Raw genomic sequence first — 25,497 nt, 5'->3', positions numbered from 1 at the left:
TCAGAGGCATACTCCTTCCAACAGTGGAGGTAGCACACATTCATCGAGTCCTCCAAGGACTTGTTTATTTCATCTTTTAAAGGCATCTAAGTTGCTGGTAGGAAAAAGAGGGAATTTGTACACTTTGGATTTGCGCATGTGTGCTCATGTGTCAGGGGTCAGAGGATCCAATCCTCCCACAGCAAATTGCCAGGAAGGGATAAGACAAGGGAAGTTCTTACCAATGCCTTTTATTCAATATTCACAGAGAGAGGCTTAGAAATGCAGCCTCTTGGAGTAATGGTGTTGCTCCGCATGAAACCTCACCCACTCCGTCTCTCATACTTCCTCATGAGTCATCACTACAGGTGATGGACAGGGCCTTTTGCCTTTGAGCTCTCTGCTCTCCTACTTTCAATGCCCGCTGGGTTCTGGGAAAGGCATTCCTAAGTCTGGAATGCTTCCTAAGTCCGTCAGCTGTCTTTTCCCTCCTCCTCCTTCTTCTTCTTCCTCCTCTCCCATTATTTCCCAGCTTTTCCCCTCATCTGCCTCTGAGCTGTGATCTACCTCAACCCCCTGTTGTAATTCTGAACTGTCTCCTTCTTCTCTGGAAGGGTCAGGCTGGGGAGGCGGTCTCCATCATTCCTCCTCTGCCCAGTCCCTGACATCATGTCCCGAGAACAAAACCTTGGGGATGTAGTGGCTACCCTCCTGAAGGCTATTCTCTGCTTGTTTTTCATTGTATTTGATTTAGGGGTGGGCACGGCCCATTGCCCTTCCATTGCCCCCAAAACGAATCAAGGTTTTGAATGCAACAACAACAACAAAAACAACAAAACACACAGAGCTTGAGGGTTGTATCCAGCTGAGTCATCTTGTTAGTCCGAGGTCTTCTTCCTGTGCAATGTGTTTTCAGAGCCCACTCTACTCCTGTGATCAAGATCAGCTTTAACTGCTGGTGATGGGCAGGCAATAAATGTACTACTACTACTACTACTACTACTAATAATAATAATAATAATAATAGGAGACTTCCTCTCCATGTCTTCTCCCTTGTCCCCTTCGTGCCCACTCAAATCTGTTCCAAATGGTTGGTGAAACTGCCAGAACAGATGTTGAGGGGTGCACAGGAAGAAGAGTGGGTGAGGAAGTTCCACTGCACACTCATGGGACAACTTCATGGCTACAACCCTGAGTTTCCTTTCAGGGATTCTTGCAGTCCTCAGCAGGAAAAGGTGCTCTGCTAGGAAATGGAAGAGGCCATCACCTCCTCCTCCTCCTCTGCCAGTTCCTCTTGCCCCAAGGTTACTGTTGGGTCTTTGGGACCAGGGAGAGGAGGAGGAGGAGGAGGAGGAGGAGGAGGAGGAGGAGGAGGAGGAGGAGGAGGAGGAGGAGGGATTCAGCCAGAGTTGGGATGGGCACATCTTCCAGCAGTAGCCAATGCCAATATTGCTGTTTGCACTAATTTAAGAAACAGTGTTTGTCCTGCTCTAATCTTTGCAGCCCACCTAAATTTAAGACATGTTGTCTTGGACCACCTTCTGAAGTTGTGTGTGTGTGTGTGTGTGTGTGTGTGTGTGTGTGTGTGTGTGTTAGCAAAACCCACATGGGCAAATAAGAGAATAAGAAAAAGACTTACTATGGGACCCTGCACAGTCATCCCTTGGGTGCCTGGTGTCCCCTGGTGTCCTCCTGGACCTTCTGGCCCAACTTGCCCAGGTGGGCCTGGCTCACCCTAAAGCCATCAGATGCCAAGGAAACAAGGAAATGCATTCACATATCAGTATCTTGCAGGTACTCAGATTCCCAGCACAAGAGTATTCCTTTACAAAAAACAAAGTCAAAGCCAGAAGAGAGCAAGGAATGAAAACATTCCTTCCTTCCTTCCTTCCTTCCTTCCTTCCTTCCTTCCTTCCTTCCTTCCTTCCTTCCTTCCTTCCTTCCTTCCTTCATTCTCATGTTGCCTTTCTGCCAGAGGAGGGCTTGAGGCAGCTCACAACATAAATTAGATGCCACTAAAAACACACATCAAATATATATACTTTTTTTGTATGTCATCTTCACTAATGTATACATTTTTATGCACATTTGGGGTGGAGATCTGCACTGCAAAATGCAAAGAAGTCTGAATTTTGAAGGACTGCTGTGGTTTGGCTCCTGTATTGTTTCGGAAAGTGCAGAAGTGGTAGGTTTGCATAAAAATGTGAACCAAATCTCCCCCACCCCCCACCCATATGGGTCACTGTTTCACAGCCATAGCTTGGGTCATCTCACCCAAGGGTCATCAAGGCCAACCCCCTGCAATGCAGGAAAGCCACTTCCGCGCCTGCGTCGGAGGTGGTGTTGTGGGCGTCACGACTGAAATCTCGCACTGGGGGTATTTTGCCCAACAGTCTCCTCCCCCTATTTTAAGGGGTCCTGTTAAAAGGCTGCCACTGCTGCAAGTTGTTTACTCTGCTTTGGATGAGAAGTCCAAATCTACATTTTGCTGCATCTCTGCTTGACTGTGTCAGTCACTCTCTGCAGCAGGCAAAGGGAACGGATAAAGCCGCCAGAGCCACATTGGTGGATTTTAACATTTCCCAAAGCTTTCCGCATTGCACATCAAAGCTGTTGGCTCTTTTCGTCTGTTGATCTATAGCAGAAAGGTAGCTCATTTCTGCGGCTGTCACTGTGATTTGGGATGGCTGGGGTGGGGGAGAGAGAGAAATCTTCCATGCCCATAATAAACAGCAGTGCAAAATCTAACACAAAGTAGGGGAAAGACCTTGTCATTCTGGACAGCAAAGTGTTATTAGGCCTTTTAAGATAGAGGCACCTGCTCTCTGATATAATCACAATATTTTGCACTCAGGCATCACCAATACACTGCACACTGCCCTCTTAAGTGCAGCCCAGCCTCCTTCCTCGATCTCATCCCTTGGAGAAGGAGAAATCCCGCTGCAGGCCTGTGCTTCAGAGCCCTCCTATAGAGTGATATACCATAGTTTTCTGTGTATAAGACAAGGTTTTGTTATTTAAAAATTATGTTACAAATTGTGGGTTGTCTTATACACGGATAGTGCATTGGGGGAGACATGGGATTGGTCGCTGCCGCGAGCGGCTATTGGGCGTGTTATTGGCGGCTGCGGCAAGGGCTGCTGTTGATTGGCTGCCGCTGCGGTAATTTGGCAGGTGATTGGTGGCTTCTGCCGGTGAGGGGACGGATGATTGGTGGCTTTCCGTAACAGCATAGTGGCAGCATAGGTCAGGCGGGTGAGCTCAGCAAAAGAAGCTCAACAACTCCGGGCCACAATCCCCCCCCCAAAAAAGCTCAGCAACTCTGGGCAATCTCCCCTCCATTTTCTTAATTTGGAGTCATCCCCCCAAATTGGGGGTGTTTTATACATGGGGGCATGTTATACACGGAAAAATACAGTATACGAACCCATTGTAGTTGTTTACTTTATTATTGCCATTTGTAATCATTTACCTTTGTCAGTTTACGTTTTATTGCATGAAAAATATAATCCAGAGCAAAAACTAAAGGGGGGGTTTCAAAGGGGTCATGTTGGAATCACCCTGTTTTGTGGGCAAGTAATTGAAGTTTAAGAAACACAGGTAACATTAGCCTCAGGTTTCCAGTCCCTAGTATGTGGCAGCTCTCTGACCTCATGCTCAGTTATATTGCCTATCCCCTTTGACAATTCACTTTTCTGGGTTCAATGCAGAAATGGCCACTGTGGGGTGGTTTGCTTTTAATTGTCTTTTTTCCCTCCAACTGCCCTGACAATAAGCCATTTAGGTACAAGGCGGCCGGGGGGTGGGGGAGAGCAGTTATCTTTATGCCACTGCAAAATCAACTGTTTCTTGTCATGGTCAATGAACAGCACCCTGTGCAAAACTGCAAAGCACTGATGAGGAGGAAGTTCCCTGATCTCTTTCGCTGGTCACATCTCACTGCTATAGGGAGGGATCATACATCACCCAGCAGGAGACTCGCACACTCTGCTTCTTGGAGCCGAGAGCTGCATCGCAAAATTCAGAGCAGTATGAAATGCAAAGGATAATAATGTTCTCATCTATTTTGATTTATTTGTTGCCCAATGCTAAATACATCTCTCAGGCAACTTGCCTATGTGAGTGAAAAAAACAGCCATCAAGTTTAACAATACCTCTATCACACACCCAAAAGATCAACGCAGAAACAGCACTAGACTCTTAGGTCAGGATATTGTTTGGGGGAGTTTTGGGGTGAGGGGTTGTAGCTGCTATTAGTATTAATTTATTTGTATCTTTATTTTTAGATCTTATTGCGATTTATGTGGAAATGGTCCAGTTTGGTTGTGTGCTTTTCACGTATTTCATTTATTGTCTGTGACTAATCTTGCTGTATTCGTGATTATGTCAACCTTGTCATGTTGTAAGCCGCCTTGAGCATGGTTTTAAGTATGGAAAGGCAGCATACAAATAAAATGTTGGCGGCGATGAGCACTAAGCATGATCATCACAGTCCCCCCAGTATACTGCCTCTTACAGTGGAGGGAGAACATAGCCATTATGGATAGTAGCCACTAATAGCTTTACCCTCCATGAATATGTCTGACCCTCTAGTCACCAGCTGGTGAAGAAGAAGAAGAAGAAGAAGAAGAAGAAGAAGAAGAAGAAGAAGAAGAAGAAGAAGAAGAAGAAGAAGAAGAAGAAGGAGAGGAGGAGGAGGAGGAGGAGGAGGAGGAGGAGGAGGAGGAGGAGTAGTAGTTTGGATTTGATATCCCACTTTATCACTACCCGAAGGAGTCTCAAAGCGGGTAACATTCTCCTTTCTTTTCCTCCCCCACAACAAACACTCTGTGAGGTGAGTGAGGCTGAGAGACTTCAGAGAAGTGTGACTAGCCCAAGGAGCGTGGAATCGAACCTGGTTCACCAGATTACAAGTCCACTGCTCTTAACCACTACACCACACTCACACCACTTACCTTGGGGCCTGGCTCGCCTTGTTCCCCCTGAGGTCCTCTCCTTCCCGGACTACCCTGAAGAACAAGTGACAAAACAACAAAACCAATTCCTAAAAGCTTTCCTTTCCACCGCAGTAAACAGCAGTGGTGGCAAAGGCATTCTCTGAAGACGATGGACCCCTATTTGTCCCTTTCTTGGAAAGCAGAAGTAGAGATGTCAGCACGGCCACCAGGCGGCAACAAAGATTTTGTTCGTAACAATAAGAGACGGGGAGGTGGTGGTGGGAGTGGGAATGGGGATAATTGGGGTAGCAGGAGGGAAAGAGGTGGCAGTGCCACTGCAAAGAGGAGGGCGGGGTGGGGGGTCCAGTGGGGTGGGGCGGGGGACCATCCCAATACCTCCTGAAATCTGGGTCTAGCCCTAGATCTGATGTTCCTAAGGGAGAACAAAACAGGTGAAAAGCAGCTGCCAAGTGGTCCTGCAGCTTGAGAGCGAAGCTTCACCTGCCAGTCACCCAACCCACTTTGCCCACTGATGGAGAACAGATACCTGTGTAGGTTAACAGCAGAAAACCTTGTTAAAGGGGAACACTGCTCTACAAAGGGAAACATCTTATTCCAGTGATGGGGTCGCATCCTTTTTTTGGATCAAAAGGTAAAAGGTAAAGGGACCCCTGACCATTAGGTCCAGTTGTGGATGACTCTGGGGTTGAGCGCTCATCTCGCATTATTGGCCGAGGGAGCCGGCGTATAGCTTCCAGGTCATGTGGCCAGCATGACAAAGCCGCTTCTGGCAAACCAGAGCAGCACATGGAAACGCCGTTTACTTCCCGCTGTAGCGGTTCCTATTTATCTACTTGCATTTTGGCGTGCTTTCGAACTGCTAGGTTGGCTGGAGCTGGGACCAAGCAACGGGAGCTCACCCCGTCACAGGGATTCGAACCGCCGACCTTCTGATCGGCAAGCCCTAGGCTCAGTGGTTTAACCACAGCGCCACCTTGAATCAAAAGTAACTGGAAAAAAAAGGTTTGGGTATGTAGAATTTCCACATGGGCATTCCAGCTGTGACGGAGTACAGACGTATGGTGGGAAGCAGGATGGTCGCTATGAATCCATCCAGACTTGACCACATCCCCGGTGGATCTAGAAACATAATAAACTGCAAGCACGCCCAGGTGATGCATGAACTATTGACAGATTAAACAGTGCTCTGCTCCCCCCCCCCATTTTTCTTCCTTTTTTTTTAATCCGTTGGATTACTGTTTTGGATTAGGCAGTACAAACAGAGAAAGCTTTGGGTACAGACTGAATGTTTCCTGCACGGCAACAAATTCCAAACAGGACTTATGAACATTAACATTTACATACTGACCATCTGGGTGGTTTTTACACAGGGAAACAAAACAAAATACAATTCAAGATAAAAGCCCTTGAAACTTGGAATTAAATCGCAAGGCCACGAAAGCAACTGAAATCGGCAAAATGACAACGCAGTCGCAGCAGCTAAAGCCATTAAAAGCCAGCATAAATTCTGCATGGGGGAACTGGGTGCAAAAACCGAAGCACCCAATATGTTGTAATGAGCAAGCCTGGGTGAACAGGAATGTATTTTACTTAGCACCTAAGAGATCACAGCATAGGCACCAGGCATGGCTCTTTGGGGAGAGCATTCCCTAAGGAGGATGCTACATAAGAAGAACCATTTTGGGGGAGAGCAAAGGCCCATCTTGTCCAGCATCCTGTTCTGACGATGGCCAAGCAGATGCCTCTTGCAAGCTTGCAAGCAGGACTTGAGTGCAACAATGCTCATCTTCCTGGGGTTCCCACCAGCACCGGTACCCAGAGGTCTTTGACATAGGAAAAAGAACACAGCCATGTACCCTCTTAACCAGGCATCCCCAAACTTCGGTCCTCCAGATGTTTTGGACTACAATTCCCATCTTCCCCGACCACTGGTCCTGTTAGCTAGGGATCATGGGAGTTGTAGGCCAAAACATCTGGAGGGCCGCAGTTTGGGGATGCCTGCTCTTAACACATCTCTGCTTTCCTAAATGGGAAAGAGAAGTGGGTGCAAATTGCAGGTGCGATTCTGTTCCCTGGGTGGTTATGCGCAATGCCATTTTCCTGGGAACAAAAGCTCAACTCACCGGAGGCCCTGGAGGCCCTGGGAGGCCCAGGATCTCAGAAGTGCAGCTGCAGGACGGGAGGAAGCTAGGGCAGACCTCTTCATCTCTCTGAAACAGCAGCAAAAAAAAGATGGAACTCACAAGTGGAACTCTAAACCTGCGAAAACAAACCCTTTTCTTGCAGGGGGGGGGCAGTTATGATTCTCTCCATGCCTTACCAGCTTACTCCTCTCTTAACATTCTTTGGTGGAGGCAGCAATCACAATGAAACTGGTATAAAACCATTGTGCTGTTGTAGTGCGGATGCATCATAAATCCCCATGCTGGGAAGAAGTGGAGCATCCAAACTTACCATTGCTGGAACATCACAACATCTGTCCTCTTCAGGCCACAAACTGGTGCACAGAATCCGCAGTGACTGCAGCTGGAACTATAGATACAACAGAGTTAGATAATGATGATGATTGCATTTGTATTGCACCTTTCCGCCAAGGAACTCTAGGTGAAGTACATAGTTCTCCTCCTTCCCATTTTATCTTCACAATTGGGGGTTGGGGGGTTGGGGGGGAAGGGCAGTGCAGAAGGGTGAGGTTTAGCTGCATTCGCTAATCCTTCCTAGTTTTGCAGAGTTATTGCATAGCGCAAGGGATAGTTTCAGTTTTGCTTCATCTCAGTTATCATTTTCTTGGCTTTAAGTTCCTTTCTCCACAGTTTATGTTACTTTAAAAAAATAACCGTTTATGAAAATTCATCCGCTTGTTGGTGCTAAGTGACACCAATCCTGCCTGGTGCTGCTTTGCCAGTGCGTCCCCTGTGGGGTTTCAGTGCTCATCTCGCGTTATTGGCCGAGGTAGCCGGCGTACAGCTTCCAGGTCATGTAGCCAGCATGACTAAGCCACTTCTGGCAAACCAGAGCAGCGCACTGAAACACCATTTACGTTCCCACCGGAGCGGTACCTATTTATCTACTTGCACTTTGACATGTTTTCGAACTGCTAGGTTGGCAGGAGCTGGAACAGAGCAACGGGAGCTCACCCTGTCGCAGGGATTCGAACTGCCAACCTTCTGATCAGCAAGCCCTAGGCTCTGTGGCTTAACCCACAGCACCACCTGTGTCCCTACCCAGAGGGTAGGGAGGGGCAAAACAAATGGAAGAACAAAACAGAAGGAAATTAAAGTTGCAGCAAAGCCCATATGTGCCGTGGTCTCTCTTATAGCAGAAGCTGGGAGTCGTTTTCAGTTGGAGGGCCACATTCCCTTCTGTGCAACCTTCTGGGGGCCACACAACAGCAGCGGGCAGGGCAAGAAGTAAAAGTGAGTGAAGCAAATAATGCTACTTTAAACTTTTGTACTTTTGCTACCAAGGAGTGTGGTGGAGTCTCCTTCTTTGGAGGTCTTTAAGCAGAGGCTTGACAGCCATATGTCAAGAATGCTTTGGTGGCGTTTCCTGCTTGGCAGGGGGTTGGACTGGATGGCCCTTGTGGTCTCTTCCAACTCTATGATTCTATGATTCTATGTTCTTACTTTTACACAGTCACACACCCTTCTCTATCCTCCATCCGGACAAGCAAGGAGAGAGGGCCTTCTCGGTGGTGGCTCCGCTTTGGAACTCTCTCCCTAGAGATGCTAGACTGGCTCCGTCCTTGCTGTCCTTCAGCTAGCAGGTGAAGACTTTCTTGTTGCAACAGGCCTTTGGGAACTAACTGCTTTTAATGAAGGGGCTGTGGCTGTGCTGTTTTTATGGTAATTATTTGTATGGTTTTAACAGATTTTACATATGTATATATTTGCAATTATCAGTGTGTCTTGTTTTGTTTTTAGTCTTTTTTCCCTGCGTTTTCAGCAGGTCCTAATTTTATCTGTAAGCCACCTTAAGTGCCATCAGGGCAAAGACGGGGCATGATGATAATATTAGGCAAGACACATTATCAGAGTCCAAGGACACATTCCAGCCTGGCAAAAAAAAAAAAAACACTCCAAGGAGGGTGCAAATCAAGGACGGTGAGGGGTGCAGCTGGGGAGAGCCCAGAGGTTACATAGCAAGGTTTGATGGCTTCATTTGGCCCACCTCTGTTATTAATAATAATATGAATAGAGATTGCAATGGACGAAGAACAAGGTTAAGGAAGGACAGAGCTACAGATAACTAAACTTTCAGTTTCCTGAAATAGCGCCTCAAATCTTTCCAAATATGGAAACGGAAGCAAAAAAAAAACCTCTAATCACCTCCTACCGAGCCTCAGCAAGGCACCTCTGAGAATAACATCTCCTCTTCCTCCAACCCACGGATGTGTATCTGCCAAGATTTTTCTGTCTGCTGTGAAACTCCAGCTTGTTCGCACAGAGGCAGCAAACATAATTAGCATCTTTGTTTTCCCCAAGCCAGAACTCTGAGGTTTGTTTGTTTGTTGTTCAATTTTGAAAGCCTTATTTTTTTTAAAGAAAAAATAATGATGGTGATTAAAATAAGTAAATAAATCCCAATGTCTGTGAGCTGTGTTGGTCCAATGGCAAAAATGGCCAGTGGTTTCAGAGTGACCAAGCTGGAAGACCCTTCCTACTTAAATTCAGCCCGTCAGTCTTAGGAACAGCAATGTTGGAGTTCTCACTTCTTCCTCAACACCTTCTCCTGGCGGCTCAGTAATTGGTTTCAGAGACAAAATGAAAGTTTTACTCTGTTGCCATTCAAAGGAGGTGATACGTAAGATAAGAAACTACCTGAAATAAATAAGCCAGCCTGTCTAAGAAGAGATCCATCCGTCATACTATCCACCCAATAACAGCTGGAGACACTAGCCCTTTGCATGCATTCAAGCCCAGTGGAAGAGAATTTATATACCTACAAAAGAAGGATGCTGGTTCCATGCCAAACAGATGTGCATTCATTGGAATGTCTATGCTCTACATCTGGACTGTGGTGGAATCTTTGGCCCTCCAGATGTTGCTGAGCTACAGTGGTACCTTGGTTCTCAAACGTAATCCATTCCGGAAGTCTGTTCCAAAACCAAAGCATTCCAAAACCAAGGCACACTATCCCATAGAAAGTAATGCAAAATGGATTAATCCATTCCAGACTTTTAAAAACAACCCCTAAAACAGTAATTTAACAGGAATTTTACTCTCTAATGAGACCATTAACCCATAAAATGTAAGCAATAAACAATGTACTGCAGTCACACACACAATCAATCAATCAGTAGCTGAACTGGGTTCCACACAGTCACAAAAAGAAAAAGAAAAAGCCGCAAAAACAAAAACGCAAAATAAATAGCCAAAACAGACAGAGCTTGGCGTAACACGCAAAATGGAAGTATGGCACTCAAATCAGAAGCATAACACTCTAAACGAGGCACATTCGGCTTCTCAAAAAAGTTAGCAAACCAGAACACTTACTTCCGGGTTTGCACAGTTTGGGTTCCAAGTTGTTTGAGTACCAAGGCGTTTGAGAACCAAGGTAGCACTGTACAACTCCAATCACTCATAGTAAGGATGATCAATCACCAGAGATGATGGGAATTGTAGTTTAGCGACAACTGGAGGGTCAAAGGTTTCCGACAACTTCTCTAGCATTGAACAGCCTTCACCATCCTGGGCCCAGCAGATGTTTTAGACTACAGCTCTCTTCAGACCCAGCCAGCAGGGCAGTGAAAACTGGTGTAGAGGAACTCCATGTACACAGCTGCATGCGCAGGGGGCTCTCGGGAGCCCTGCCTTTGTTGGGTTCCCAGTTATGTGTAGAGAGTAGAGGTGTGCTGAAACCACACGGTTTCAGCAAACAAAATGGTACCAGAAAAGAGACAGCTTTCGAGAAATGCTCTGGCTTGCATCCAACTTAATCCTTGTGCTTACAGAAGAACTTCCAGAAGGGCAATGGAATCCGCCCTCCCTCTCCTCTTGCTCACATAGGTAAAGGATCCCTGGACAGTTAAGTCCAGTCAAAGGCAACTATGGAGTGCAGCGCTTTCAGGCCACGGGAGCCAGCGTTTGTCCGCAGACAGCTTCAAGGGTCATGTGGCCAGCAGGACTAAACTGCCTCTGGCGCAACAGGACACCGTGACGGAAACCAGAGCGCACGGAAACGCTGTTTACCTTCTTGCCCATTTATCTACTTGCACTGGCATGCTCTCAAACTGCTAGGTTGGCAGAAGCTGGGACAGAGCAACGGGAGCTCACCCCACTACAGGGGTTCAAACCGCTGACCTTCCAATCGGCAAGCCCAAGAAACTTGGTGGTTTAGACTGTTTGGGTCCCAAACCTGCATCTCGCACACATGCCCCCCACCCCTTGTGTCCCCAGAACTGGTCTGGGTTTTCCCCAAACCCTCAAAAGTGAGATTTGGAGGTGGCAATAGCAGGAGTTAGTTATGCTGTTGTTGCAATTCAGCTGGAGGAGATCCCCCCCCCACTGACTCTTGACCACCACCACCCCATTGAATCTTGGCCACACCTTACAAATGTTGTTCCATAGTTCATCCCATCTTCCTGTCTGAGACCTCCCTTTCTCCTGGCTATGCATGATCTGAGTATTGTGGTTGAGTTTGCAAGCATCTTTCCACCGCTGCTGGGGATGTGTGGTAGATGCTATAACTAGACTACAGTTCCCAGAGGGCAAGGCAAGAATGTGCATCATGCAAGAATGAGTACCACTAGCATGATAACTCGCGGAAAGTTTGCCAAGAAATATTGAGGGCGAATCAAGTTGAGGGCAGCTTCGCAAGCCCTATTAAAAATATTGTAACATAAAAGCTCTCTATCCAATCAAGGTTTGTTTTTAAATAAAAAAATTGTGCATTTCACTATGAGTCAGTAGACTGACTGTGTGGACAAAGGGTAAGTATTGAGTAGCAAATGGACTTAAAACAAGCTCTACAGCTCAAAGGGGTATTTTAATAGTTACATCTACCTAATAATGAGGCAGGCACTCTGGCTATCTGGGGGCAGTAGTTCTGAGGAAAGCTGTTCCTTAGCTACTTTTCAGTGATTCAGATTTGTTAAAGATGCCAAAAAGTAATATGCAGCATATGTATTTAACAGATGCAAAAGAAAAAGAAAAAAATGATTGAGGCTCCCCTTGCACACACCCCACCGCAAATCTAACAAGGCTGCTGTCAATCAGCATCACATAGCAATTTTTTGGAATAATATTCATTTACAAGATAAACTTAATAGCTCACTTGAATCAAAGAAATCTTTTTACAAAAATCAGTCGTATCCCACAACTAATGGATTTAGTGAGGAACTGCGACTCTTATGTGGATTACTGCCCCTGCCTCCTATTAGTCACTGTCAGAGAGTGAAGGGTATAACAGGGCCTTTTCAGTGGTTGCTCTGATTATAATAATTATCACGGATTTCTGCTTGTGCATCAGAACTTTCCCCTCTCTCCACCCTCCACATATCGCCAAAAGCTATTCTACAGGTGCCCCCAAATCTCCAGAGCAGATTCAGGGAGGGGAGGGCACAGGGTGTACATTGGGGGAGAAGAGTGGGGAAAGTTCTGTTGCACAAGCACAGATCCGCATGCTGATGGGAGACTCTGACTTAGGTCAATTACTGTACTTTTCCATCTATAACATCTTTTGGGGGACTCCAAATTGAGAAAAGGGGGGGAATTGCCCAGCGTTCTTGAGCTTTTTTTGGGGGGGTTGCCCAGACTTGTTGAATTTTGGGGGGGATTGTCAAAAATCGCTCACCTGCGGGACCAAAAGAGCCAATTGCACGCACTTCAACAAAGTAACCAATCGTCTGATTGCTCGCTGACAGCAAACGCCAATCACCCGCCCAATTGTCGCAGCAGCCAATAGCCTGTGGAACTTGCCGCAACAACCAATCAGCCACCCAAACGCCACTGACAATCTCCAGCTTGCGGCAGCCACCAATCACCCGTCAAATCTCACCACTATCCATGTATAAGACGACCCCAAATTTTAAGCTTAATTTTTCAAGAAAAAAACCTAGTCTTATGCACAGAAAAATACGGTAACTCTGAGTAAAACCTAGTAGGAAACAAGGGTTCTACTATAGCAGAATGCAACCAAAACACAACCCAGAGCATTGGAAAGGATTCCCACAAGCTTTAGGGACACCTCACTGGGGACACTGGTCCCCCTTCTGGAATAAAGAGCCCCAACTCAGTCAGTCTACAGGGGTGCCAGAATAATTCTTGGTTTCGAATCCACAAGGAGGGCCACATGATGAACGGGCATCACCCTGCACTTTTCCCTCCTGCAATTTCTGCCCTGTGCTTCTACATCTTTCAGCCAAGAGCACATGTTGACCTGGACCAAGGAAGGGTCCCTCACATGAAACGGAACTCACCGCTGCTGACCCGCTCCGTGGCCCTCGCGTCCTGGTCAGCTTCCCGAGCATGACAAAGCCAGCCGTCGAAATGCTCTCCGAAGTCCCAAGCAATTTCTCCGCTGTCTTCTTGCAGTCGATATAGAGCCTGACCCTGGAACGGCTCACGGATAGGTGCACCTGCTCAGCAGACAAGAATAGTTTCATTGAGCTGCACCACGGGGCCTGGAGATGCACCGTAACACAACCTGGCAAAATAAGGGGCACGACACGATTTAGAGCAGGGGGTGGCAGAAAGCAGATACCTAGGTAATTTTTTTGGCAGATCAGCAAAGATTTCTGCTAATGGTTTAATTGCTCTCCACGTCCCAAATCATCCTGCTGAAATGAAGAAAGCTGGATGGCAGTCACCATGAGAAGATATTTTGCATGGACTGTGTGTCCTGTTTAGTTCTTGGACTCCAAACAAATTCTGCGGCCCAGAATTCTTTAATTCTAATTTGTATGTTTCTTGCACGAGACTCTGGTTGGTGGATCTTAGGGTTCAAGTAAAAGTCATACGAGATCCTTCACACCAGGAGTCTGCCCTTCCCTGGGGTAGAACAGCACCAGTCCACACACACACAGCATGCATTTAAAGCACTACAATGCCACTTTAAACACTTGTGGCTTGCTTCCCCCAAGGAATTCTGGGAGCTGTCATTCGTTTTGGGTGCTAAGAGTTGTTCAGATGCCCCCTATTTCTCTTCAGAGAGGTATAATTCTTAGAGTGGCTTAACCATTGGTCCTTCTTCACGGGAAACTCTGGCAGCCATAGCACTTTCAATGTGTCCTCTGTGTGTGTGTGTGTGTGTGTGTGTGTGTGTGTGCGCGCGCTGTGGAGTGTTTCCCTATTAAAAGCAAACTTTCCCTGCACATAGAAAAGCAGCATACCAGGAAGGCTAGGATAGAACTCCTGTCTAACATCTAATGATCTATGGCAGAGCAATAGATTTCCTTGTTGCAATCAAGAGTCTTGAAGTCCATGATATTGTTGACCTAGTGTATGAACTAGGCTCCAGTCTAAGCCATTTCCAATGGAGTTGTTTTTTGTAGGAGATAAATGAGATTTGTCCCATGATATGTATTTTTATAATAATAATAATAATAATAATAATAATAATAATAATAATAATAATAATAATATAATAATAATAATCCCTAGTGGCTACCAATTGCAGTAGAAGTAGTTTTAGGGAAAGGTAGCCAACTGCATTTTGTGTCAAATGGGCTCTTAAACAGAAAATTTCAGTTGTATTTCCAAATGCCTTTTTCTTCCTGCAATCTGGTCACTGGCACTCAGTGGAAAGCAAACTGGGAGAGGAAGAAACTGTGATTTTCTCTATCGCTGAGAAAAAATGTAATGGCCTTTGTTTTGCAGACGAATGCTGTGCTCTGACAAATGGGCCACAGCCCAAGCCAATGGGAAAAGGAGAGAGTTTCAGTCCTGAAAGGATGTGTGTTTTGAGAAGAGAGTCCACTCAAAGCTTATGGCCAAAAACAACCTCCAAAAATTATCTGTGCTATTTATGGGTGTAAAAATGGAGGCAGCATTTTCCTGATTTTTTTTCCCTTGAGGGGGGCGAGAATAAAATTCTAATAAAAGTTTGTCTCAGTTGATGCTGCATGAATCAGTATTTTTTTACTTCATACTGGAAATGATGGACTAAGAGAGAAACTAGACAAAGCATGGTATCCTGCCACCCTATTAAAATAATATTCACAAATATTAAAACAGGATCCACAGTTGCACCCAGAATTCTCCACGCTATCGAAGGGCTCCGAAATACATAATTTTGAGAGATCGTTTTGCAAAACGTTCTTAAGGAAGGACAAAAGCTCTCCAAATGTTCATGAGGAGTTCATCCAAAAAAAAAACATCTTCAGGATGTGTATCAGAAATCTCGGCTCATCTGATCCCGAGTTTATGTAACAAGCCGCAAAAAATGAAACCATGCATAATAGGCAGGAGGAACTGAATTACTGTATGCTTTCATCTTTGGTGCTTCTGGTGTAATGCATGGAAAAGAAAATGTGCAGAGGTGGTTTGCAACCTCCGGATGAGCAAACAAGATGTGGGTCTCACCTAAACTGAGAGTGCAACACATTGGAGGAAGTGAAGCGGCAGTGGTGGTCCAGGAAAGGTTTTTTCTAAAAGGAAATGTCTTAGTGGAGAAGTTGGAAGTAGAAGAGGAATGTGGACGGTTGGAGATAGAGGAAGTGCCTGTTCCAGGCAGAGAGATGAAAACATTGGAAATAGGAGAAGGGAACAGAGAGAGCATTGCCATCCACCCCTCCTTTCAGTAAGAGCCTGCCAATTCTGTAAAGCAGGCGTTGTCAAAGGCACAAGTCAATTCAAGATCAGTAAGATGAGAACCAATTGGCTTCAGTAAGGCATTAAATAATTCACAGTTGAAACCCAGCTAAGCTTGAGAAGCGCCCAGAAATACTGGGCCCTGCCTCTTTAAATCACGGCTGTTGACCAAAGTGGACTCACAGATGATATTCCTTGCGAAGGTCATTGACTTGCCAAAGCAAAAAGGCTAAGAGAGCCAGAAATCAAAAGAGAGGTGTTATGACACTCCAGAAGCAAATAATATAAATGGAATAAGAAGGCAGAGGGTCATGGCCCGGGTTATCCAATCAAAGACCTATGAAAGTTTGCATTTGATGCATGCCACAAATATAGTGTGCAATGTGCATGTATGTATATACATGCAGATCTTGCTCCCCAAACATAGTGTGTTCTCAGGAAATAATTCGTTAGGCGGGTGTTCACATAACGAGTCAGCCATTTCCACTGATGCCTATGGGGATTTTTTTTAATGTGTTCCCAACCATAGACGTTTGTACCCAAAATGATTTTTAAAAAGCAGGAAAACTCTCTCAAACCTTGCAAGAGGCAAACAATGAAGTAAAAAATGCTCTCTTATTTGACCAAACTCTCCCCCCTTCCTCCCCGTCTCCCACCAGCAAAACACAAAGAAGGAAGGCTTGTTTAAGACTGCTTATTTGTTTAGAGTACTACACGCAGGTCCAACCGTTTGGCTATCTGAATCTGCAATGTGTATGGCGAGGTTTAGGTACTAATGCTTGGTGCTTGAATAAGTGAGTTTTCGTAAAACGAGTGTTTGGATAGCAGGACCTGCATGTATTTACAAACAAAAACAAAAAGGCAGTGCATGCACAACATGTAATATTGAGTAGCTACAGCTCACTGGTAGCGCACATGCTATGCTTACTGGTAACGAGACACACGACGTAACAGGCTGTATCTAACAGTATAACTTCTATTTCAAAAAATAATTCAACATATGTCACAATATATAATTCCATAGACACGTGGAACACTACAAGATTGATATAAGCATTCCACATCGTGGGTATTGCTAATATAAGAACTGAATAGACTGTATCTCTTGATCTATCCACTGGACTTTAATCTCTCAGAATATGTTCCACTCATATGATAATTTGGTCTATGGAATTATTGTATTTACGTAACAAAAGGTTCGGCAGTGTTTTGCACATGCTACGCTTACAGCAGGCCCCTGATTCATGCCACGGCACCCCCAGTTGAAACGGATCTCAAACAGCGAGGCTAGGAAACATTTTGGCTTGAAACCTTGCAAATCTGCTGCCAATTAGAACAAACAATTCTAGCTTCAGAGGACCAGTGGTCTGACTCAGTATAAGGTCATTTTATAGGTCCAGCTAATTGCGTCAGTTTAATTTTTCAGGTCATTTTTAAATCCCTGAGTCACAGGATCCTTATTATTATTTTCTTTTTGCAGGTTGTGCCTGTGTCCTTACTGCATATCTTCTTGGAAACTTATTGCGTACTTTTACCTAGATTAATGCATGCAGACAGGAAGTGATTTAGTAATTCATTATTATGCTGGCACACACCCCATTGTTCATTAGTATCTCGGCACCAACAGGTTAGCAAATGTCCCAAGGATATTTCTAGAATCGTTATTTAGAGAGGAAAGGAAGACTATATATATATATATATATATATATATATATATATATATATCCTGAATGGGTTTCTCCTTTGGATAAAGGACCTTGTGGAAACTGCCGTAGAATATCTTCTTCACTTCCTGCTGGTCAAAGGTGACTTCCTCGACATCAGCTTCATAGTCACGGTGGAAATATATCAAGGATTTCTTGTTGGCTATAGAGGGGAAAAGATGACAAATAACCCAGGGGTTATAAAGAAAACCAAAGAGGACAGTGGACTATAGGCTTTGCACATGCTGAAGTAACAACAGAAAAATAGGAAAACACACTTTTGAGAACCGAAAATCTGGGTGAATGGAACAACATCTCAAGAGATGTTCTATGGCAGGCATGTCCAAAGTCCATTTCAGGGGCCTAATTTGGCCTGCCGGTCGATTCAATCCAGCGCCTGTGGCAGTATATGCTCAACAACTTCAATCCTAAAAATAAAGCTCAACAACTTTGGTCGGCCCTCACGTATCAAATCTGGCCCTCTTTGAAAAAGGTTTGGGCACCCCTGGGCTACAGGAATCATATTGTATGTGTGAAAATATATGAATCATGTACACCAGTCATTAGAATGTTTCCTATTGAACCTCCAGTGCCTACTGAATTCTTCTTAAAAATTCCAGGAGGCATTTTAATTGAAGACTGACAACTACCATTGTAGTTAAGTGGCACATATTTTGCAAAATGAATAAAAATATCTTGCATTTGAGCACCAACTGGGGAACCCCCAAGGGATGAAGGCTCAGAGCCTGGGGACTGGTGGTGGTCAGAGGGAGAAGATTGGCAGATGACTGAGGGGAAGGGATGCCAGAAGTTAACAGGTAACAGGGTTTAGTGAGCAGGAAGAGGCTGTAGCAGGGAGCAGTCCAGAATCAGAGGCAGAAGTGGAGGCAGGAGAGGACAGGGCCAAGATGCAGAGATCAGGCAGGCTGCTGAAGAAGCCAGGGGGGTCTCCTGCTCCTGCTGCAACCAGCTCCCCTCCACCTTGGTTTCCCAGGACCAGAAGAGGTATGAAGTGGGCAGAGCAGAGACAGCCACTCCAATGAAGTCTCAGATTGCTTGGGAAAGACCCAGGGAAGGAGGAGAGCTGTGGGAAGGTGGAGACCATCAGTCCTTGCAACTGCTTCATTGGGGCAAGATCTGCTGGGAAGAGTTGCTGTGCTCACTAGGCCTGGCCTCCTGATCTGTTTGTTTCTTTGAATAAAGAATTCACTGATGCCATTATTCCCGACCTGCAGCAGGGCATTGATGCTGCAAAGAGTGCCAGCAAAGAGCAATCATGTATGCAGATGGCTGCCATTTTGCATCTTGAACCAGCCATCATTCTGGGGCAGTTTAGGCTCACGTCCGCACCAAACATTTAAAGCAAATTTAATGCAGATTTAAAGCATGTTGCCCACCCACCCCCCCAAAAAAGATCATGGGAACCGCTTCACAGAGCTTTCAATTCCCAGCACCCTTCACAAAACTACAGCTCCCAGTTTTTTTCTGGGGAAGCCGTGTGCTTTAAAGGTGTATTAAACGCGCTTTCGATGTCTGGCGCTGATGTGATGCCTGTTCATGCATTGCCTGATCATAACAGGCAAACAAATAGTGCAGAATACTCAGAGAGAATTTGGCCAAGCGGCTGCTTTGTCTAGGTGACACAAGGAAAAGAAAAATGTCTGGAATTTTCTCAGAAAATTGTCTTCCGGGAAATTCTGGCTCAGCTCCCCACCCCTGGTAGCAACCAGATCTCCCGGCTGAATGATCGATGAACCTCCTTACGGTCAAGTATGATGCCAAGTACAGGCTGGAAGTCCTCATCTGTTATCTGCCACACAGCGAAGGCTTCCCGGGGGCTCTCTGGCAGGAGCCGAAGGAGGAAAGTGATAGTGTATTCAGTTGGCATCCCAGAAGGAAACACTTCACTGAGGAAATAAGTGAAGACACAAAAAGCTCTTCTAAGCAGAGAACATTGGAGTGGCCTCCAAGAGTTAATCCCTGGTGCCATGGCAAGACTGAACACAATTAAAACCTACCTGAGGTTTTAGTTACCCAAAAGGAACCAAATTGGCTGCCAGATTTGGAGAAAGCCCTGAACGGCATAGGCCCGAAATATCCATCCTCACAGACCATCTTGCATGCCCAGATCATCAGGGGGAGCTCTCTTGCTGCTCCCATAGCCTTCAGAAGTGTGGGGTGCCAATGGCCCGAGAGAGGGCTTTCTCTGGGGCAGCCCATAAGCTGTGAAACTCCCTCCCCACAGAGCTGCATCTTCACTGTACAACTTTTGCTGCATGATTTTATGATTTTATATGTGTTGGAAGCCGCCCAGAGTGGCTGGGGTAGTCCAGCCAGATTTTTTGGGGGGTGGTGGTGGTGGTTAATAAATAATAACGTTGTTGTTGCTGTTGCTGTTGTTGTTGTTGACACACCTCTTTACCCTTGCCCTTGGCCATCAAGGTATTTTGTTCTGTGGGACCCGCCTCTTTTGCTGAATTTATACTGTCTTTGCTCTGGTTGAACTGAACTCTACAATTCCATGATTCTATGACTACATCAAATCAAAGAATTGTGGTGAGCACCGGGGTGCAGCGTTTTGTTTTGTTTTTATATACCATATATATATTGTGATTTTATGTTGTGAACCACCCTGAGATCTATGGGTATAGGGTAGTGTACAAATTTAATAAATAATAGTAATCTATACGATGAGCATCATGTACCGGCTTCCTTGATGTGATAGTTGCTAGTTCTTAACTTCATGGCAATGAGTTCAATCAGACTAAGCAAGTGGATCTTAGTTGCACTTAAATCAGTGGTGCTTGAATTGTGACTAACTTGTCCCGTGGGTGTTTTTGGGACCCATGCTCAATTAACAATGCATGGATGTAACCCAAAGGTCAGGTCTTACGCTCATGCTTCCTCTCCATCTTTAAAAATGGCACCATGCCCTTGAAAGGGCAAGCCTTCCTCTTCTTCTTTGTCTTCACATATTCTGGCTACATGAACAAACCAACTTGAGTCTCTGAACATTTTGACTAAGGGTACTCTGTGGAATCTCACAATTCGATGTTAAGAAGCTTTGCTTCTTTAAACAAGATTAAAATTATCCCTATGTTTCAGCAATTAAACTTAAAAAGGAAGCTACAGCCTGCCTCTTCATAATCCAGTCTGTCTTGCTTTGCAAAGCTGTAGTCAATAATAGAATCAAATGGGATACATGCAGGGCCATTATAAACCCCAGATTACGGAGAAGACTCTGGGAGGCAACTCGACAAGCAAAGTCATGCTCCAAAGTCATCGATTAATGGAGACCTGCACAACTTGCAGAAGGCCATAAAACTGTGGCAAAGTTGACCCAGTATATATGAACAGGTGCAGATGTCCTCAGGGTAATCGGATGGCCAGCTTACAGAATGATCACAAGCAAGCACACTAGGTTTGTAGGAAAAGACCATAGCTCACAGGTCCGGCATTTGGTGTCCATGCAGATGGTCCTAGGTTAAATCATTGGTATCTCCTGGTAGGGCTAGGATAGATCCTAGTCTAAAACCCTGATAATACCAATCCAAGTTTTCAGACCTGACGGGGTGCACATGACCCCGTGCGGGAATGAACACTGGTTCTGCGATGTTAAGCATGGCCTGGAGGAGTGGTTGGCAAGCCTCTAGCAGGTTCTTTCTTGGTGGCGAGACCGCGATTTCTGTGGTCTTGGGTGGCGGTTTTGGCCCTTGGGTGGAATCCTTTCGTCTATCAATTGAATAAGGGGTGTGTGAAATGGTGACTCACCCCTCCTGCAGTGACGTTACAGGGTTCCCCGTTAAAGGGGGAGCTGCGAGGGGAGTCCCTGGCCAAACGCTGAAATGGCGGTCGGTGATCTCCCCTCAGCTGCACGGAAAGGGGAGCCCAGCTGTGTAAACACACGTTTTGCAGTGCCCCCCCCCTTTGTTCTGATTGACCCTGTTGTGCCTCAATGCCCCAGCATGGGGGACTGAGAGGAATACACGCCCAGTGCCTAAGCCAAGGTTTCCTACATCTGAAATTGTTAATAAAGTTGTGGCCATTTTAATCCCAAAATACGTTGTCGTGTGTAATCATTGCTCTCAGACTGACTCCCGGAGGGGCAGGGGATCTGCACCTAGGCACGCAATGTAAGAGAATACCCTGGTGAATTAAGGGTGGAGGGTGGAGTTTCATGTGGTTCTGGTAAGGGTTAACTTCCTCCTCATGTGCCGTGGCCCCAATCCTGATTGCCCCCTCTCCATGGCTGCTGGTTAAACTTAGAAAATCAGACACCCTTAATTTTGACCGTGCAATGAAAGTTACAAGGTAAGTTTGGTTCCATGTCAAGGAGGAAGCCACAGGGCACTCCCAGCAATGCTTTCCTCTAAAAGAGGGTTGAAAGTTTGTTTGCTCCTCCCAAAGTGACTGCAAGGAGAAGGGGAATTCTTAGGCATGTCATCAGAAAACTGCACATGGCAGAGATCCATTTGCCTTATCTGACGGCCGGATAGATGGCTGCTTAATGTTACCACTGAGTGTGAGATAGCGAAAGTAGAAGCACTGAGATGAGATCTATGCATTTCGAATCAGGCCCTGCTGATGAAACATCTCCAGTGCCTCAGCTAGCTCTGGCGGCATAGCTAAGCGGCTTCCTCAATTTATCCCAAGGCATTTCAGAAATCAATTTATGGGCCTCTGCGCAGAGACGATTCCATGAAAAGCAACAACCTCCTTTGTCCTCTGAAAGAAACTCTGAACTTCCACCCGAATCCACCAGCGTGGGAGCCTCAAACTCCAGTCGTTGTTTTTCTGTGCAGCGGAGATCATTTCTGCCAGAACCCCAGAAACACCCCCCCCACCCAATGATACTAATAATTATCAGGTTGCTTGAGAGGGGAGGGCTGTAGCTCAGTGGCAGAGCACCTGATTGGCATGCAGAAGGTCTCGGCTTCAATCCCTGGCTTCTGCAAGCAGGGCTGGGTAAGATTCCTGTCGGAAACCCTGGTTACAGACAGTTCTAAGCTACATAGACCATTGGTCTGGTTCGATATCAGACACCTTCCTATGTTCCTAAGTAAAGCAATTCTTCTTAACAACTCTTTCATCAACCTTGTGTTAGGGCTGCCCTGAATAGTCTCTAATGGCAAACTTCACTTTGAAATTAGCACATTTGACAGAGCTGAACAAATTGCCCAAATCAGCACTCACCTTACTGAACATTTACCCATTTACAAGGTGGTTCAATGCCACTCTCCCCCCCCCCTTTTCTTCACTGTTTTCCTTCGCTGGCCCCTTCCAATCACTCTGTCTGTGAAAGGTTTTCAGCTTGCCCAGACAGAATGATCTCCCCTCTCCTCCCCTCGCACGATGTTCTGGGTGGGGGGGCATCCTCCTGACCCCTGCCGGAGCCAATTTCAAGGGAGGGAACAAGGGGAGGAAAGGGGAGAAAGCCCTGTTGTGCAAGTGGAAGTCCCTCTGCAGGGTTTCTGCTGACGGGGCTGTTTAGTTGAATTCCACCCAAAGTCCCTAAGTGACCTTAAACATTCAAGAGTGTCAGGCATGACACAAAATCAGAAAATGAGCAACCCATTACAACAGAGACTGTGCAATCACCCATAAAACAGGCTTAAGAAACAGCAGCAGCAAGTGGTTCTGTCACCCCACGCTGCTAAAAATTGAAACCTTTGTGCACCATAAACCTTACAATCACTTCCTAATCCAGTTTCCCATGTATTATTATTATTATTATTATTATTATTATTATTATTATTATTATTATTATTATTATATATGCCACCCGTCTCATTGGGTTGCCCCAGCCACTCTGGGAACTTTGGCCAACAAAACTTTAAAAACACAACAAAACATCAGCCACTAAAAACTTCCCTGTACACGGATGCCTTCAGGTGTCTTTAAAAGTCAAATAGTTCTTTATCTCCTTGACATCTGATGGGAGGGCGTTCCACAGGGCAGGCACCACTACCGAGAAGGCCCTCTGCCTCGTTCCCTGTAACTTCACTTCTTGCAGTGAGGGAACTGCCAGAAGGCCCTCGAAGCTGGACCCCAGTGTCCAGGCTGAACGATGGGGCTAAAGATGCTCCTTCAAGTATACAAGGTCAAGGCCATTCAGAGCTTTGAAGGTCAGCACCAACACTTTGAATTGTGCTCGGAAACGTACTGGGAGCCGTACACAGTACCTTGTCTTCCGGGTCAGTTGGATATCCCTGAAAAGAGTGTAAGTGTGGATTCCTAGGAAGATGTAGGGTTCCATAGCAACTCCTTTGATGGAGGCATACTCCTTTTCCATCAGTCCAAACACCTCCATCATATCATAACCTGGAGAAAACAGAGAACAGGAATATAGTGGAATGCCTTGTCTGTACTAAAAGCAGCAATCGCCACAAAGGAGGGGAGGAGAGAGGGGCTGAAAATCAGGTGAGAAGTCCATAGCAAATGTGGGATTTGAACCCAGGGCTCCCAGTTCCAACCCCAGTTCTTAGAATATGGGATTCCATCAGCTCTTGGGCAAGGTGGATTGTTCCAATTGGTGTGTATATGTGAAGTTTGGGTGAGTCGGCCATAAATATTTGCACAGTCGCTCCCAAATAGCATCAGCTTGCGCGTTGTAACGAACAAAATCATGGCAGAAATTTAAACTGCTCTTTTCCCATTTTCATGTATCTCCCCACACCCTTTAAACTGCTAAGTGAGGGTTGACCTGAGTTGCATGGCGAATACATATTCTCCCACAAAAAAAGAAAAAAGGTGGGGGGAACCTCATCCCCGGTCCCTCAGAGCTTCCTCCCTCTTCGCCGACTTCTCATTAAAGCTCTATGAGTCATTTTCTAAAGTCTTTAATGCAAGCGGGCTTTGCAATCAGCAATCTCCCCCCACCCGTTCGCTTATCTGAATTTATGGAAAGCTGAGGCCAGGGTGCGGGCAGGAGGAAGGAACAACTGGAAAGGAGATAATTATATAAATAGTAAAGGGGACGCATAAAAAGAAGGGAAGGGGGGCTTTTAATCAATATCCTGCCTCCACCAGGTTCATTTCCCCATAACCCAGTTCTACGTTTGATCTATCAAGATGGCAGTATGTTGTATGGGGATTAAAATTTGCAGAAGACCCCGGCGTCAGAATCTTCTCATCTCAATTAAAGTTTGCACTAAATGTTAATAATGTTATCAAGGGAAAGTTGAAGCCACAGCTGTAGACCATATGTAGCTCTATACGGTTGGTATCAAGAGGAATAGGTCAAAGGAGCGCAGCTGAGGCACTAAGCAATTCTGTTTGTGAAATCCTTTCAGTTGCGGAGGAATATTCGTAAAAGAAAGACTCCCTTGGATTTCTCTGGCGGGATCACATGCTCAGTAATAGGCATTAGTGCAAGGGCTGAGCCGAATGTTTTCAAGCAAGCATTTTTGGTGCTATCAGGACAGGGAGGGACAATGGATGGCAAAACATTTCCAGAAATAACCCCCTACCCCACAAGGGTATCCTTTTTCATTCTAGTTTGCTGCTCTTTGTACAGCATTTTTTTAAAAGGTAAAGGGACCCCTGACCATTAGGTCCAGTCATGACTGACTCTGGGGTTGTGGCGCTCATCTCGCGTTATTGGCTGAGTACAGCTTCCAGGTCATGTGGCCACAGCATGACAAAGCCGCTTCTGGCGAACCAGAGCAGCACATAGAAACACCGTTTACCTTCCCGCTTGTAGTGGTACCTATTTATCTACTTGCACTTTGACGTGCTTTCGAACTGCTAGGTTGGCAGGAGCTGGGACCGAGCAACAGGAGCTCACCCTGTCACAGGGATTTGAACCGCCAACCTTCTGATCAGCAAGCCCTAGGCTCTGTGGTTTAACCCACAGCGCCACATGCGTCCCTTAAAACAGCACTTACTCTCCTTAATAACAGCAACATCATCACACAGCCAATCAGTCACATCAGGCAGATAAAGCCAATGTGCAGCAAGGGCAACTCACTCTCTTTATCTCTAGCTAAATCTGCCTGCACAAATCCGCACCCAAATGGGGAGCAACGTTGATGCCAAAGACTTGAACCCTATACCTGAGTCCTCCGTGGAAATATGGTAGTCCAGTGGTAGCTGTGTGAGGGGAAG

At 45.8% G+C, this 25,497-nt stretch overlaps 1 protein-coding gene across 1 annotated transcript in view; it reads right to left on the bottom strand.

Moving 5' to 3' along the window:
* Positions 1–25,497, bottom strand: part of COL20A1 (collagen type XX alpha 1 chain) — a 109,987-nt gene that overhangs the window by 22,894 nt on the left and 61,596 nt on the right. Inside the window, exons 23-30 of the mRNA XM_060277347.2 lie at positions 23,574–23,712; positions 19,156–19,298; positions 17,445–17,554; positions 13,357–13,515; positions 7,392–7,469; positions 7,061–7,147; positions 4,935–4,988; positions 1,619–1,714 (exon numbers count right to left, since the gene is read on the bottom strand). Coding sequence (XP_060133330.1) covers positions 1,619–1,714; positions 4,935–4,988; positions 7,061–7,147; positions 7,392–7,469; positions 13,357–13,515; positions 17,445–17,554; positions 19,156–19,298; positions 23,574–23,712 — 866 coding nt within the window. The remainder of the gene's footprint in view (positions 1–1,618; positions 1,715–4,934; positions 4,989–7,060; positions 7,148–7,391; positions 7,470–13,356; positions 13,516–17,444; positions 17,555–19,155; positions 19,299–23,573; positions 23,713–25,497) is intronic.

The sequence above is a fragment of the Zootoca vivipara genome, chromosome 7 (assembly GCF_965207765.1).
Source record: "Zootoca vivipara chromosome 7, rZooViv2.hap1.1, whole genome shotgun sequence".
NCBI classification, from domain to species: domain Eukaryota; kingdom Metazoa; phylum Chordata; class Lepidosauria; order Squamata; family Lacertidae; genus Zootoca; species Zootoca vivipara.
Note: the sequence above shows the minus strand (reverse complement) of the source record. Positions and strands in the feature narration are given on the sequence as shown.